The sequence below is a fragment of the Mya arenaria genome, chromosome 4 (assembly GCF_026914265.1).
Source record: "Mya arenaria isolate MELC-2E11 chromosome 4, ASM2691426v1".
NCBI lineage: Eukaryota > Metazoa > Mollusca > Bivalvia > Myida > Myidae > Mya > Mya arenaria.
The window spans coordinates 63769496-63786917 of record NC_069125.1 but is presented as its reverse complement, the minus strand read 5'-3'; the positions used below and the strand labels follow the sequence as shown (position 1 = coordinate 63786917).

The 17422-nt window shown below is 34.7% G+C and overlaps 1 protein-coding gene across 1 annotated transcript; it reads right to left on the bottom strand.

Moving 5' to 3' along the window:
• Positions 1–413: 413 nt before the first annotated feature.
• On the bottom strand, positions 414–17281 carry LOC128232915 (2-hydroxyacyl-CoA lyase 2-like). Its single transcript, XM_052946717.1, has 15 exons — positions 17119–17281; positions 16089–16142; positions 14597–14701; positions 13729–13899; positions 13295–13433; positions 12828–12939; positions 11969–12069; positions 11561–11670; positions 9807–9930; positions 9193–9287; positions 8779–8933; positions 5581–5718; positions 2225–2399; positions 1266–1364; positions 414–1050 (listed from the first exon to the last, which is right to left on the bottom strand). The coding sequence occupies exons 1-15, from the start codon at positions 17257–17259 to the stop codon at positions 865–867; spliced, it is 1905 nt and encodes a 634-aa protein (XP_052802677.1). The 5' UTR covers positions 17260–17281; the 3' UTR covers positions 414–864.
• Between the last annotated feature and the right edge of the window lie 141 nt (positions 17282–17422).

The following is a 17422-nucleotide window of genomic DNA, read 5'->3' as shown; positions in this document are numbered from 1 at the left end:
AGCATGAATCGTAAAGCTGACAAAATAAAACCATTATGTATTCATGAATTTATACAGATCCTCCACTTATATGAAATGGTGCATTTATTGAACAATCTCTCTGAAATGTCAGCCTTCACGGGGCAAATATTGAGTGCATGCATTCCCAGCAGAATAAGGGTCACGAGAAAATATACAACGTGTAGGTTTTGAATCACTCAAACCAGTCAATCATGGTTATAGTTTCGAAGATGTCCCAATAATTCGATAATAAATGATCTATTACTCATCCTGAAAGTCATTTATGACACATAGTTCTATAATATTTTCTGAGGCAACTGTCAAGGTGTCATACGATGATAAATATGTCATACGAAAACCAATACATAACGCAAATATATTTTAGAAACTTTATAAAGATAAAACACATCTAATAATTAATTCATCTTAGTTTTATTCACATAAGAGCAGTAAAATGACATGTTAAGTATTTAATGGAATTAAGCAAACACTAGTACATCAACATAAATTATGGAATGCGATGTTGGTCCATGAAAGTCAGGGTCATGTAGCTAAATATAACCATAGTTGTCATGTCCGCCAATGCCGTTTGTATCATGTAGCCCTTTGTCCATTTTAGTATAGAACATAAACAACAATGCAGTAACAATATGGAAATATTGAGAAAATTTAAACAAGTTTGAATAAAGCTAAATAGATAAATGGGCAGTCTATAAGGAGTATAAAATATCACAAGTCAAAATTTGATTTGTACAACAAAGTCTTAAGCTTAACACGATTGTGACTATTTGTTCAGGTTAAACCAGACTGAAGCTCTCTAAAGAACTGTCTCTGAACACAACCCAACTATGAAGCGATATGAACCTAGACGGAGATGCTTCCTTCCCGGAAATTAGTCTTGCCGATAAGGGCGTTAACAAGCACGCTGTGGCCCTGGCGACTGAGCTCCATCGCCTCACGCAGGACTTTCTCCATCTCACCCTCGTTGTTGCGATCAAGTTTGAGTCCCTTTCCACCATAACCAACAGCTACCGTCTCATAGTCAGAAAACTGGATGTGGTAGTATTTGAAGTATTATGATTAAGTAAAATGAGCATATTAAAATATTCGCATTTAAAAAAAAAATGCAAATAAGTTCTTAAGCTCTATATATTTGATATTCAAAAATATGTTAATAGGGGTTAAAACCATGTAGCTGTGAGAAAATATATTAACAATACATTTGCCTATGATAAGAATGTTGTAGATATATAAGGGCCACTCACAGCAAGCTGGCAGGCGACGTTGCTACCAAACATGGGCACCTGCTCCCGCGAGATCTGGGTCCAGCCAGCATCATTACCAACCAGGGCTATCACTGGAGTCTGTTACACACAGCAATAGTGAATCAGAAGTATAAACAGCAAATGGATCAGGACTTAAAGTTATATACATGTAATAATCTAAGCATGGCTTTTCATAATGATAATTTGATTAACTCTATTAATTTAGGGTAACGCATAAGCTATTTGACATAAATTATTTTCAATAAGGCCTTCATAAACACTGTAGTTCGGTTATAACTTTATACGCATTTCGAAGAACTGGCAGGGTCTAGTCTTCTTGATAGGTGGAACGCATGTGTCGACTTATTTTAAAATTTGTCCATACAAGAGATAGTTACAGCTCAGACACGACCTCCTATACTCTATGTCCTTAAATGCAGCATTCAATAGTAAACAAACAAGTGTGAACTTGACCTTAGGGGTAGGGACATGGGTCTTGTACATGACTCATAGTCTTGGTATGTCGAATACATTAGGCAAGTTTGTTTTTTCAAGTCTGTCTATACAAGAGGGAGCTACAGGCCGGACGCACAAACGGACGGACGAAGGGACGTTTCTTGTTGGTGTCTTTTCATTCTTTAAAAAGCCCCTAAAACTAGCATTTTTATGTGTGTTTTTTCAATAGAAATCATTACCAAATAAACTCCTAATCCTAATGGACGCACCCCCTAAACACCCTGACATTGGCCTAGTCAGACTAATACCGTTATTGGAGTTTTAGGGAAAATAATTCCATGGATGCAAACGTTTAAGAAAGCCTTTATTTTAGGATAATTTTTGTAGTAACTACTATTAAGGTACTTGGTTAAACAACCAAAGTATTGTTTTTAATATGAAAACAAACAGAAATAAATTGACAAGAAGTTTCAAAGATGTAGCTGATGAATTTCTGCACTTACTTTATGTCTGGTGAATGTGTCAAACTCTGCCACACTGTACCCTAGGGAGCCATCCCCATAAATGATCCATACATCACAGTCTGGTCTGCACAGCTTTGCTCCCAGGGCGAAACCTCCCCCCACCCCCAGGGTACCAAAGGCCCCAGGGTCAAGCCACCTCAGGGGACCTCGTGGCCTAGAGAAAGACAAACGGGAAAAAGCTACTGTTAGAGGCACTTACTTTTATCATATGATTTCTAGGAGAATATATCGTGATTTTACATCATTAAAATTTTGTAAGTAAGCTACATTTATTATTAGTTATGGCATATATGGTCAAGGATTTCAATCATAGATACAATCTGCATTTTGAGTTAGCTGGGAAAACGTATCATCTTATCTTATTATTCCTTTTAAACATCTCAGGGGGCATCACCTATACATTTAAATTACTATCATGTACCAATTATGTAAGTACAAGCTATACAGCATGGAATAAAACATGTTTATTCCGAGATAACCAGAACATCCAGTCAATAAAACTGGACATCTCCATTCCTTACTGTTAAATACCAAAACAAACTACAGCAATTGATAGTATTCAGCAGTCTCTGCTAATTCTCCACTTATATCTCTCTGGTAAAGATTTTACAGCTCTTTTTATGTTAAATGTGATTTTTTTCCCAAGGCGTTCAATGGAAAACCATTAGCACAAGGTCATCAAACTGTCAGTAAAGCAGAAGAACTTCCATGCAAGAATGCCACAATATTTGACCATTGAGAATTACACTGCCAACTTTTTCGGCTGTTTGGATAGCCCAGTCCATAGTTAATGCAAGTGCTAACAAGAAAACAGATTATATTGGCAAATCTTTCATTTTCCCCAAAATGGTCTGGAGGGTGCTTAATTTCATCTAGATTACATCATTCTAAATGACAGATGGTGTGTTTACTTTGGATCAGAGATATTTTTTATTTCAGGAAAACTAATAAACAAGAATCTACAAAACACATTCAATTTCTTCTCTTCTCGTTTGCGGTAAACATAAATGGCTTGCATAACGATTATTCTATGCTTGGCCAATTCCATTGAATATATTTAGCAATTTTCTAATCAGTCTGGCAAACTAAATTGAATTTAAAGCACTAAAGTACAAAAAAATAATAAAAAGAAGTTAAAAAAGTTAATGAATTCCAAAAATTTTAAACACAGTACACTGGAAATTAGATGCACCCACATGGGTCAGGGTGACAGGCCCGGACCGATAGAAATTTAAATCAATTCAATAAAGGCACATACTTGCATAAAACAAAAACATTAAATGAGACTCAAACTTTTAACACCACATTATTCCTATTCCGAAAAACATAATTTTTATTATTTATTAAAGAAAATGAAAGATATAGCAATAAATCATCAAGGATAATTATTATAATTTCTTTATAGGCACAAAGCTGTTTCAACATGTTAGACAAGATAAGAAATACTTTAATACAGGTTTTTACAATTTATACTTGAACTGGAATAAAAAATAAATAAATGAAAGTTATCTTTACAAAGTATAGGTCTGTCCATATTTATTTTTGTCCCTAGTTTGGGCATTTATTTGAATCAGAGCAGGGCTTTTTCTGCCCATTTTGGGAAAAAGACCCTCGACATTTTGGGAAATTTTGCGTCGTGAAAATGCGGAAATTGGGAAATTTTACAGTGAAAAGAAAAAGCTGTCTAGTCTCCTGTGAATAAGGAAATGATTTAATATTAGTTTATTTTCCCTTTAAAAGACCCACAATGGCTGAAATATCAATCCTTGGGGTGTAAATATCTATTGCAATAAATCATGACATATAATAGTTCATATGTCTGAATGTAATGAAAATCAATGATTTCTGAGTTCAATTACCAAAAAAACTTACAATCACATAATTTATTAGGATGTTGAAAATGAACCAGTACAGGTAAAAAGAATTTCTAAAAAAAAAAAAAAAAAAAAAAAAAAATTTTTTTTTTTTTTTTTGGATTGGGATTTTTTTCTGAAGATTGGGAAAAATATCTTATATTTTGCTTTGGGAATGGGTCCGATAGTCGGACCCGTGGGTACTATAGAAAAAGCCCTGCAGAGAGATGTGCTTTGATTTAATAAGAGACAGTGAAAGAGGTTGGTCAGCACAGACTTGAGCGATATAATTTTATGGGTTTTAGTAATTTGTGTACGACACTGTGTGCCAATATATCTTTCTATTTTATGTAACAACCTGGCAGACAACAGACAAATATTGAGGAATCTTATAAATCTTCACAATTTATCAGTACTATCAGACAATTGCCATTCTAAGGGTTTCAAAACTTAGACTTTTTAACGTCTGGAGGTTGGCGGTATGCCACTCAAATATCTCATTTTTTTGTAAATGTAGAAATATACTTGTGTAGATATAAAAATGACACGCTAATGGTTTGTAAAATGCAAAAAAAATTATATCGAAATAAAGTGTGGCAAATCATAAGGAGTGTTAAAACAAAAATACCAAAAGCTGGAACCCTTCAGCAAATGTTGGTATTTGCTCAAATATAGTCTTTGAAGACCACAATTTTCATTAACATTAATAACACAATTGAAAATTAATTATGGCTGTGGTGTTGCGTGATTGGTTGATTGACATTTTCATGTGATGTCATCAATGTATCCTTAACAGGTCAACATATTCACCACTTTTATTTAAAGTCCTGGTGGCTGTGTGGACTAGCCGGCTGTTTTCTAATTCTTCCTTGACTTTACTGGCATGGGTTCCAACCCCATTAAAACAAAATACTTGTTTATGCTATAACTGTTTGTTTTTTCAGTAATTTTGATATCATAGAGTAAAATAATGATAAAATAACTTTAATAAGAGTTTTCAGATGCATTACCGGGAAAACTAATTTTTGGTCCAAAAACATGAGCCAATCACTTTAACAGTAAACTTCTTATTAAGTGATTCGAAATATAATGTAATACCGTACATTATGAAGAATTTTCCATATTAGAATATTGTTTGATATATGGCTATAATAAACTCAGGATAAAACAAACAAATTGCATATGTCCCAAGGGGTTCATTTAAAGCATAGTTAACTATTATCATATTTTACATTATAAATTGTCTTGTCTGGATTTTTTCTAACCTCTATCTCTACCAATTTTGATAATGCAAAGCCCTTCAGCCTCACATAGCCTTGAGGTAAGGAGCAGCACTTAGGACTCTAATGGCATTCTTAGATCAATACATTCAATTATTTGTTTTATGACTTTAGGCTGGGTTGGGTGTGCTAATCAAAGGGCACCATAAGAGTCCTTTATTGCACTCCTATCCTCAAGTCACTGAGATCAGCCTGCTGGCACCTGAGAATGTATGCTGCAGTGCCAACAAAGTCCCCGCCGTCAGCCACCATGATGGTGTTGTCATCCATCACTTCCTCTGTCATGTGCAGGACTTTCACAGGGTTCAGATGCTGGTCTGTCACCTCATTACACTTATCCCTGGAAACAAGAATTTCACTGTACAGTAAAACTGCAATCGCTCAAGGACGCCAGGGCCCAAGCTAAATCCTCAAGAGATCCAATGTTTCGAACAACCCAAGTTTTCATTATAGTCTGTTACATAATGGCTTACAATGTATTTTCATTGTTTACTTCGTCACTGATTATGAATTGCATTGTGGAAATCGCTCATATGTTTAAAGGCTGTCGTATACTTGTGATAATGAAAAAGAAAAAAGCCAATAAACAGTGAATAAATAGCAAAGATTATTTTTACCAAAAAACAACACTTTATAAACAATGCCTTAAAGGTGATAAATGGTTTTCCACACATTATTGAATTTCTTTTCATCTGTCTTTGAACTTTTTACAACTTGCAAAATTTTTAACCCCTCTTAATTGTTTGTTTATTTTGGAACATGCTTTCTGGAAAGTATGTGAAATTATGACCTCATGGTAATCATAAGGTTTTGCCCATAATCTGTGTATTTGGGACTGGCAATTGTGCTCGAGTCCTCAACTTATTAAGGTTTTGATCCATTGTCAGTATATCTTAAATAAACAAAAGCTGTCACAGAGACAGCATGCTCGACTATTCCGCCGCTTTTCAGTGTAAGGATTGAAAAGTTTTGGCGAAACATACATTGATCACTCTTAGATTAGATTTCAATGCAATACATGATGTGCGGAGATATTAACATAAATGTGGTTACATGCATAATTTTAACCAGAATTTTTAAGTGTAATAATAAAGGGCTATTATTTGCAAAACACAGTTATCTAACTTGGTTATTCAATTAGGTTGGGTGGTTGAATACCATTGTATAAAGTCTCAATGCAATACATCAAGTAGTTGCTGAGATATTATCCTATGTGTGCTAACATGCAAGACCTTAACCAGAATTTCTATGTTGCATAATAAAGGGGCAAAAATTATATAATATGAAAGATAGAGTTATCTTACTTGATTAAATAAGAAGGTTAAATGGTTGGGAGCCTGTGTGTAAAGTTTCAATGCAATACATGATGTATTCGCTGAGGTATTGACTTAAAAGTGGTTACATGCAAAACCTTAACCAGAATTTCTATGTTGAATAAAAAAGGGGTCATTATTTAAATTTAATGCAAACTAGAGTTATCTTACTTTGTTATTTAAGTAGATTGGATGGTTGAGTACCATTTTATAAAGTCTCAATGCAATACATCCAGTAGTTGCTGAGATATTAACCTATGTGTGCTTACATGCAAAACCTTAACCTGAATTTCTGAGTTGAATAATAAAGGGCAATTATTTGCATTAAATGCAAACTAGAGTTATCTAACTTGGTAAATTAAGTAGGTTGAATGGTTGAGTACCATTGTATAAAGTCTCAATGTAATACCTCAAGCAGTTGCTGAGATATTAACCTATGTGTGCTTGCACGCAAAACCTTAACCAGAATTTCTAAGTCAAATAATAAAGGGCAATTATTTGCATTAAATGCAAACTAGAGTTATCTAACTTGGTAAATTAAGTAGGTTGGATGGTTGAGTACCATTGTAACAATTCTCAATGCAATACCTCAAGCAGTTGCTGAGATATTAACCTATGTGTGCTTGCACGCAAAACCTTAACCAGAATTTTTAAGTCAAATAATAAAGGCCTATTATTTGCATTAAATGTGAACTAGAGTTATCTAACTTGGTTAATTCAGTAGGTTGGTTGAGTACCATTGTATCAAGTCTCAATGCAATACCTCAAGTAGTTGCTGAGATATTAACCTATGTGTGCTTGCACGCAAAACCTTAACCAGAATTTTTAAGTCAAATAATAAAGGCCTATTATTTGCATTAAATGTGAACTAGAGTTATCTAACTTGGTTAATTCAGTAGGTTGGTTGAGTACCATTGTATCAAGTCTCAATGCAATACCTCAAGTAGTTGCTGAGATATTAACCTATGTGTGCTTGCACGCAAAACCTTAACCAGAATTTTTAAGTCAAATAATAAAGGCCTATTATTTGCATTAAATGTGAACTAGAGTTATCTAACTTGGTTAATTCAGTAGGTTGGTTGAGTACCATTGTATCAAGTCTCAATGCAATACCTCAAGTAGTTGCTGAGATATTAACCTATGTGTGCTTGCACGCAAAACCTTAACCAAGGGGTGACGCCGACGCCGATGCTTGGGTGAGTAGTACAGCTATCCTTATTCTTCGAATAGTCGAGCTAAAAAGAAATGAAATAATGGTCGGGACTAAGGCTTGACCTAGACCAATTGCCAGTTCACGAAAGGACGGCCTGTTCATCAAGTCATATTATAATTTTAAATTTATTATTTCTTGAAGCCGATTCAATAATTGTCAAGCCAAAGTAATATCACATAAAATAACCTGCAAATTATCTATATAATAAATATACCTCAAATTGCTCAATATTTAATGAATTTGTATGACACCCATCCCACCAAATGTTCAAGAGGAAATCACAAGTCATTTCAGTAATGATCGCCTTACCCTTGATGCCAATTCAAGCTTGTTTTTTAAAGTCCAGAGATTCATTGCAGCATCAAAGCGTTTTTATGCCTAACAGTCGACCCCATTCATGTATCGATCGCTTTTCATCGGGACAGTGTGTGTGACAGAATATTTTTGTGTTTTTTTGTTTGTTTGTCTTTTTTATTTTTATTTTATTATTCCAAAACATTCAAGTTAAATGTAAAAAATAGTTTGAACAGTTATTAAAACAATATCTTTCGTCATACTGTACACATCATACACTGACTTTCTATGCAATTTGTAACTGTACACTGCTACATGGAAAGGAATTGGTATAAGCAATTACATTGCTTGTTTTCCAATCCATTTCATCATACTATTGCTGTATTGTTATTTTTGTATATATACGAACTGAATAAAATATGTTTAAACTAAGTCTGAACATGACGTCATGATCTATGGGAGATAAGCAAAAATATCACATTGAAAAAATGCTATATTTATCTGTAGGGTGTTTCAGAGCAGGTGAGAAAATACAATAATTTACGATATGTGACCAGCTGGCAGAGTTCAACAGTCTCACCTGTTGGTCTGTTCCTTTTCCTGGTCTCTGCCTCGTAGCTTGTTAAGCCATTCTGGGTCACACTTGAAGCCCTTTAAACCCGCTGCCAGCTGTACTATGAAATCACCTGCGTCTCCCTGAATAGCCACTGTCGGCTTCCAGAACATGTCAGAGTTCTGTGGGGTAAGAAAAGTGTACACATTTAAATCCAAAAGATTTTCAACTTTGTCATATATGAATTGAATAAGTCATAGTTTTAAAAACTGCCACTCTTATTTTAAAGCTAATTAATATTTAATTAAAAAAAGACAACTCTAAGGAAAAAATTAAATTAACATATTAGGAACCTTCCTAATCTTTTACCTTATTAACAAGGTCAAATACAAAGTGCTTGAATCATCTGAATGATCACGAATGACATGTCTATAGTAGTACCTTAAATAGCTGCTCTTTGTTTCGATTTACTGCAATAATCTTGGATTTCCTACTCAATGTCCTGCCATACCCAAGTCGGAAGTCACATACAGCCCCTGAACATAATAATTTCTTTGTAACAAAGCAGTATGAGAAAGATCAGACAATACTTTCACAGAGATTCCGAGGAGCAATTTGTACATGGGAATGATGAACCAGCAGTACTCCCAGGGTCCTCCATGAAATGGGCTGCGGGTTAGCATACATGTAACTTCCATGTTTTAATTGTAACAGGTCTACATAACTAATTTAATGAAATAAATTCTAATCATGTGTATTTATTCAATATCAAATAAAATTATGAGGACACCTAAAGTCATGTTGTTTTTCAGATGATCAAGGGGCTTAACAAAAGCTAAAAAGCTATTCAAGCCAGGAATATAATTGCAGAGCATCGAGGTTTCACATAAATACCATGACAATTTGGACTAGCAAAGGCAATATCATGTCTTAATGATTGCTAAAAGCATACCAAATGCAAACATTTCATAATTCATGTCAATATTATAGAAGTAACATTTGACTCAATTGGTAACAGGCAACTGATTTAAGGCATATCAATGGTAAAATCATACCAGCTAAAATAACGACATCTGCCTCCTTGAGTGCCTCACCCCTCTTCTGGCGTATCTGAATGTCACTATGCTGGCCCAGAAGGCCCCGTGCCATCCCGCCCAGGAAACTGGGAATGCCCATGCTCTGTACAGGACATAAAATATGGTACAGAGATTCATAATCACAGAGAACTGGTAAATATTATCGCCAGAATATTAAATGATTTTTTTGAAGAATTTAAAAAAAAACAGACTAAAATTAAATTACAAATATAATTATACAGCATCTATGAATTTGCCAAATAAAATAGGACCAGAAATTTCAGCGGTAATAACGTCCACATTTAAAGCAGGAAGTCCTGGAAACAATACCAAAAATGCATTCTATCTTTTATAATTGACACATGGGAGAGATTATTTCAAAAGAAACAGGCCACCCCAGACCTATCAGAGGCATTAGTGATTATTCAAGGCATTTAAGATTTTATCAGCTTTAATCATGATTAAATTTCAGCTAAAGGAGATTGGTACTAAAATTGAAAAAATACATGTACATAAAGGTTAATCTCTGAAACCTTCCTGACATCAAATATAGCATATTCATTGTCAGTGCATTTTTTGGAAAGTGAAAACTCCCATAAATAAACAAACTTTACTATTCACCGGTTTCCTACATTCCTACACGAACTGTGTCTACATTCCTACATGTACTGTGTCTACATACCTACATTTAGTGTGACTAAATTCCTACATGTACTGTGTCTACATTCCTACATGTACTGTGTCTACATTCCTACATGTACTGTGTCAACATTCCTACATGTACTGTGTAGACATTCCTACATGTACTGTGTCTGCATTCCTACATAAAATGTGTATACATACCTACATGTACTGTGTCTACATTCCTACATGCAATGTGTCAACATTCCTACATGTACTGTGTCTACATTCCTACATGTACTGTGTCCACATCCATACATGTACTGTGTCCACATTCCTACATGTACTGTGTCAACATTCCTTCATGTACTGTGTCTGCATTCCTACATCTTCTGTGTCTGCATTCCAACATGTACTGTGTCTGCATTCTTACATGTACTGTGTTTACATACCTTAGTGCACTGTGTCTACATCCCTATATGTTCTGTATCTACATACCTACATGCAATGTGTCAACATTCCTACATGTACTGTGTCTACATCCCTACATGTACTGTGACTACACTCCTACATGTACTGTGACTACATTCTAACATGTACTGTGTCTACATTCCTACATATACTGTGGTTACATTCCTACATGTACTGTGTCTGCATTCCTACATGTACTGTGTCTACATCCCTACATGTACTGTGACTACATTCCTACATGTACTGTGACTACATTCTTACATGTACTGTGTCTACATTCATACATGTACTGTGACTACATTCCTACATGTACTGTGACTACATTCCTACATGTACTGTGACTACATTCCTTCACTTACTTTGTCTACATCCCTACATGTACTTTGTCTACATCACTACATGTACTGTGTCTACATCCCTACATGTACTTTGTCTACATCACTACATGTACTGTGTCTACATCCCTACATGTACTTTGTCTACATCACTACATGTACTGTGTCTATGTGTTCATTCCTCCATGTACTGAGTCTACATTTCTACATGTACTGTGTTTACATCTCTAAATGAACTGTGTCTACATGTGCATTCTTACAGGTACTAAGGCTACATACCTACATGCTCTGTGTCTACATCCCTACCTCTAGAGCTGTGACCAATTTGTCAGTGGGGGTTGGGGGCAGTGTTGACTGGGAGCCCAGAATAATCACAGGCTGCTTGGCTCGCGACACCAGCTCCACACACTTTTGGACTTGAAATACAGCAGTGAAATACAGAAGTAGTCTTTAAAAAGCTAAAAATGAAAATGCTTTAAGTATCTTTGAAAAACATTTACAGTCACTTCAAGCATCTGAGTTTTCAATCCTCTGTGTGTATATTTAACAATCACTGACCAAAAGCTATAATCTCAAAAAGCTTAGATGAGATTACAAAGTAACTACACATACAAGCGTGTATTTATACAAAACCTAAAACCCATTGTGCATACAAGATTATGTTAAAAAGGATTTTTGGGTTAAATAATATGGGTATTCAAACTTGGGACTAACCTTGAGATTTGGATGCCCGGGGCATTGTCACAGGCATAGGGGAAACATCTCTTTTCTCCCACGCCCCGGCAAACAAATCGTCTACATAATTCTGTAGGTACCTGCCACCATACATGTACATGGATTTTCCAATAAAATAAAGAGCACCAACTATTAATAAAAATGGCTGTCCTATTGTTAGGACACCAAGTTTGTTGATTAGTGGTTGTATGTTAATTATGAGAGCGAACACTGTAAATAGAGTTTTTGCCAATTCAAGGATCATAATTAATGGAGGCAACATGGCTGGTTATCAAACCTCACCAAGATTTTATTCCAATACACATTCTGAACAAATTTGGGAATGATTGGATTGAATGTAATTTAAATATTTAAAGGGTGATTATCTCAAGTGACTATAGCAATATAGCTGGCTAATGAACTTGTCCAAGATATTATTCCCATACATATTCTGATAAAATTTTATGATGATTCGACAAAGACTTCTACAATTATTGAGCGGGTGCCCAAATTTGCCCATTCACCGCAGTTTAAACTTTAAAATGACCCCTTTTTTTAAAACGGGCATATAAGAACAAGAGCACTACAGGCAAATACAAATGCTTGTCTGGGTTTTTTTAAGGAGAAGAACTCAAATCTTTAAGAGTTAGATTTAATGGCCTTACTATTCATGTGTGTGTTGCTTTGCTAACATTTGTACCAAGTTTCATGTAAAAAGGTTTACTCTAGTTAACTTAACCAATGACAGTACTATGATAATATCTCAGTTGTTTTCTTTGAAAAGCAGTTTAACTTAAAAATACAATATAATAAAAAGATATTACAAATAAAATTATTGTGGGGATAAAACTGTATATACCAGTTGACAATCATGGGCATGAGCCCTTTGCTCTTACTCTTGGCCCCTACTTCTTTCGCCACCATCTGGTAAGGGTACAGGGTGTCAATAGGGAACTCCACAAACACTGGACCTGGTACAGTAAATTGTGCAGTTAGGGTAGAATGACCAAAATCTTAACACATCAATCAATGAACTAATAAATATATGATGCCTGATGGAGACTTTAATGACTGATGCCTAACCTGGTTGCCAACATTTAATAAGTGAAGGTCATTTACTTTTCTTAAAGGTGATTTTTCAACATATTGATATAACATGCCTGAATGAACTGTTAAAATGATTTGGCTTTGAGGAGCAAAACTGGCTAAAAAAAGTTTGTGCATGTCATAAAAATTCATCACGGGGAGTAACATTGTTTTCACACCTTAAAACCCTTTATAATACTGCTAACATTCAGGCTAAATGCAAGGTTCATGACTTCATACCAGGTGTGCCAGACTGTGCTATCTGGAGTGCCTTCTGGAGGGTGGGGGCGATGTCGCGCACCTTGGTAACTGTGGCACAGTACTTGCACAGAGGCTTGAACAGGGACATCTGGTCAATATCCTGCAATGCTCCACGACCCTGAGGAAAATGGAATTTAAATTTGCAGATCATCATTATCTTTTAAATGTTAGTGTTTTACAAAAGTAAATGTGCCACTTTTAAAGACAATTTTCATTATTTGAGATAAGTTTTTTAAACACATAATATACCAGCTCATAGTCAGAAATGTTTCACAGGGCATTTAATGTCATTATAAAAATGAAATGTACAATATAATTTTACCATTGTATAATACAGTGATAATGTTCCATTGTTGGTGGTTTTTATATCATCAAGAATTACCCGGACTACACTTAATCCTACTTTATCTCACTTTGAGAATTGAAGCCGCTGCCCCTCCCATCAGGAGAACTGGAGATTCAGCCATCTGGGCATTCTTGACTGCGGTCACAGTGTTGGTCAGTCCTGGGCCAGCAGTGACTGCAGCAACACCCACAGTGCCGGACATCCGGGCGACCGCATCTGCCGCAAACACTGCTGTCACCTTTAACAGAAAAATACAATTTGTATCCATGTTTATAAACTAAGTAGGACAGAAAAGTAATGCAAACATTCATGGAAATGTCATTAGTAATATTTAATAGATACAATATACAATACCTCTACTTATTTTTTCCGCAAGTCACATCATAAATACAATCTTAAAGCTCTAGAGCTATGACTTGAAAATAAATGTGTGTTATTTTTTCTTGTCTGAACATGAAAGATACTCTTAAGGATATGCACAGGACTTGTATAGTGTTTCTGTGCTGTCAAAATTCATAAATTAAAGTCACGCCCTGTGAGTAATTTTGACAATATTTAACTAGAATTCTGTTAAACGGATGTGTCCCTTGTACGGAGCTCGCACTACTTTTTTAGTCAAGGTCACTATGACCTTGATATTTGACCTATTGAGAAAAGAATCAATAGAGGTCAGTGCCTGCTTAGTTTGAAGATTCAAGTTGTTCAAAGATTAGTATTGAACTGAAACAAAAGCAGCCATATTTTTTTTCAGTGAAGGTCACCATGAGCTTAACAAATTGAATTCAAAATTAATTTGAGTCAAATATTTACCACAGCCAATGTGCATTTGAAATGTTAAGACTAGCCAACCAACGACGATGACAGGCAAAGAAACTTCCATGCTCTACAGGCATCACAAAAATGACTCCATCTAGCCAAAGTGAACCTCTGCTTACCTCATGTCTTGTGTCTACAACTCTTATTCCTAGTTTCTCACAGGCTACAAGGATGGGTGAAATGTGACCTCCAACCAATGTGAACATGTGTTTAACTCCATGAGCCTGGAAAATATATATATATATATATATATATATATATATTAAAAAAATGCAATCTTAGTATATATACACAAATGTGAAGGAGACATGTCTCAGGAAAAAACATAGAAACAGGAGCACAAACTATCGCAAAATTTCCTGGTCCTCTTTTCAGGACAGCAAGTTTGATGATAAGTGGTTGTACGTTAAGCCAAATTCAGAGAGAGGAAACTGTAAAGTTTTTGTCAACTTAAGGGGGATAACTCTTGGGTGACTAAAGCGAAATAGCTGGTTATCAAACTAGTGCGATATATTATGCTAATATACAATCTGGCAAAATTTGGTGATGATTGAACAAAGGATTCTAAAATTGTTGATTGCACAAGACCGATTTTAGGAAATTTCTATCATTAAGGGCAATTACTTTTTAGTGACTTATGCTGGTTATCAAAACTTCTCCAATATACACATTCTGACCAAATATATGGTGATGATTGGACAAGGATTCTAAAATAATTGATTGGACAAGTCTGATATAAGGTTAATTCTAAACTTAAAGGGTGATAACTTTCAAGTGAATCAAGGCTTCTAGAGTATCAATATACCAATTCTGACCAAATATGGTGATTTGATTGGACAAAGGCTTCATATGTTACTGATCATAACAGCATGCTCGACGAAACCCACCCACCCATATTCCTGCTGCAAGTGAAACTTGAATACCCCACACGCACACTCGCACACATAAACAGAACCGCCATTGTAACAACTATGTCTCACTCACCGCAAGTGGGCTCAACATATTTAATAGGATGCTTAAATCTCATTGCACTGATATGAGAATGATGAAAACAGTTCTTCATCTTAACCAAAAGACATTTTTTATCAACTTCTTGAACCCTAACAGCAATAATTGTGCATGTTGTGCAAACTGCTTCTCAAAAAGCATCAGAAAAAGGAAGAGTATTCATTAATTTCAGTTTATTAGAAATATTTATTTTTATTTGTAATTTCTCAGGGTGCTTAAAACCTAGGCGCACACAGACGGTTACAAACATACAAATAGCATCCCATTATGGCATTGGAGCACCAATCCAGCAGGTTCGATTCTCAATAGTATTATTAGTGTCAGCTAATTTTTAACTGTGATATATGTATAAAATATATACATTGAAATTGTACATCTAGTTATAAGTAATATATATCGTTTGTAAGTTTCTATAAGTGCAAAGAAAAAACAAAATGGCAGTATAAAGGTATCATGTTAATCATTAAAGTTAAAATTACATGTACATATAAACTGGGAGTTAGAATTGTTGGTGTTTTTTACATCATCAAGCATGAGTCCCAGATCTAGACTTCAATAATTTGGATCATTTAGTTGTAAGACAAACAAAATCTGGTTTACTACCTTTAAAACATCAGCCACAATTTCACCTCCATGTCTTGTGGATTCTTTTTGAACCTGCAAAATACAAATAATTATTAACAATCAAAGTCCAGAGATTTGGATCATCAGAGTAAACACTCCCTACTCTTAAAACAACTGAGTTAAACTTACATCTTAAAAATTGTCTTATGGCACTATAGATCTATATATATATATATATATATATATATATATATATATATATATATATATATATATTATATTGATAATTTCATCATGCACAGCTAAAAGGACTAATTATATTGTTATCAATTCTTTCCCCCAATTTAGAATCAACTCGATGAAGATTAAAATTAATCTCTCTCCCTCTCTTGTCATTGCGTCATGTTAAAAAAGTGAAGTCAAAGACATGATTTCTCCCTCAATAAGATCTACATGTGTATCAATTGGAAGTCCATACATTTTAGACCTTTCAAGCTTGTGCCTGTAGAGTGTTTGTACACATTTCATATTAAAAAGGTCATACATGTAATTAAATGGGGGGGGGTAGAAAAAAAGGTATATTATATTTAGTATATTTTGTAATATTTACAATAAACAGCATAACATTTGTTTGGAAAATGATGGCAGACAGGGGTTATCTACTGTGTGCAAAATTAATATTCATAAATTGGAAAAATTCACAAACACCAATAATACCTGTCATATCCATCATACTTTAAGAAAATTTCACCAGAAAGTGTAACTATGGTAGAACAATTATTGATACAGTGAGTCAGGAAGATGAAGCTCCCATCCTTAAAATTAGGCAAAAAAGGGGCGGTGGACACTGCACCTGCATGCTGCCTGACCACTGACATGGAAATCCATGTAAATGTTGTAAATAAGTTAAATAAATATAAGGAACTCTAGATAATTATTTTTTAGTTCAAAATTTGTAAAAATAATGACTCATCAACATTTTTTTTTTACAATGATCTGTGATTATTTGATTGGGTGAACTTTTGCAGTTTTGGAGTAGCTGATAAATATTGATTTTAAGAAAGAATACCTTGTGGAATAACTGGTATATTATTCCGAATTTTCTAAGAACCAACCAGACCCCAACAGCGGCAGTTGACAATGTCGCAGGAACAATCAACTTCGTTAATGAAGCTTGCCAGTTCCAAATAATTCTGTCTTGTTCAGCCATTCTGGTTTCTTTCAATTCTGAACTTTGACCCTGCTTGCATCAATGGAAATAATAAATTGTTTTTTTACAAATGAAATGAACAAATAATACAATCGACACATTTGGAAACAATTCAAGCGTTTTTTCTTGTAAATAACTACATATCCTGCCAAAACTCAAATGA

Coding starts and splice junctions, on each gene's coding strand:
- LOC128232915 (XM_052946717.1), bottom strand. CDS start 17,259: ATGGCTGAACAAGACAGAATTATTTGGAACTGGCAAGCTTCATTAACG. Junction 9,931..11,560: donor AATTGGTCACAGCTCTAGAG/GTAGGGATGTAG, acceptor TGTCCTGTACAG/AGCATGGGCATTCCCAGTTT. Junction 1,051..1,265: donor ACGTCGCCTGCCAGCTTGCT/GTGAGTGGCCCT, acceptor TACCACATCCAG/TTTTCTGACTATGAGACGGT.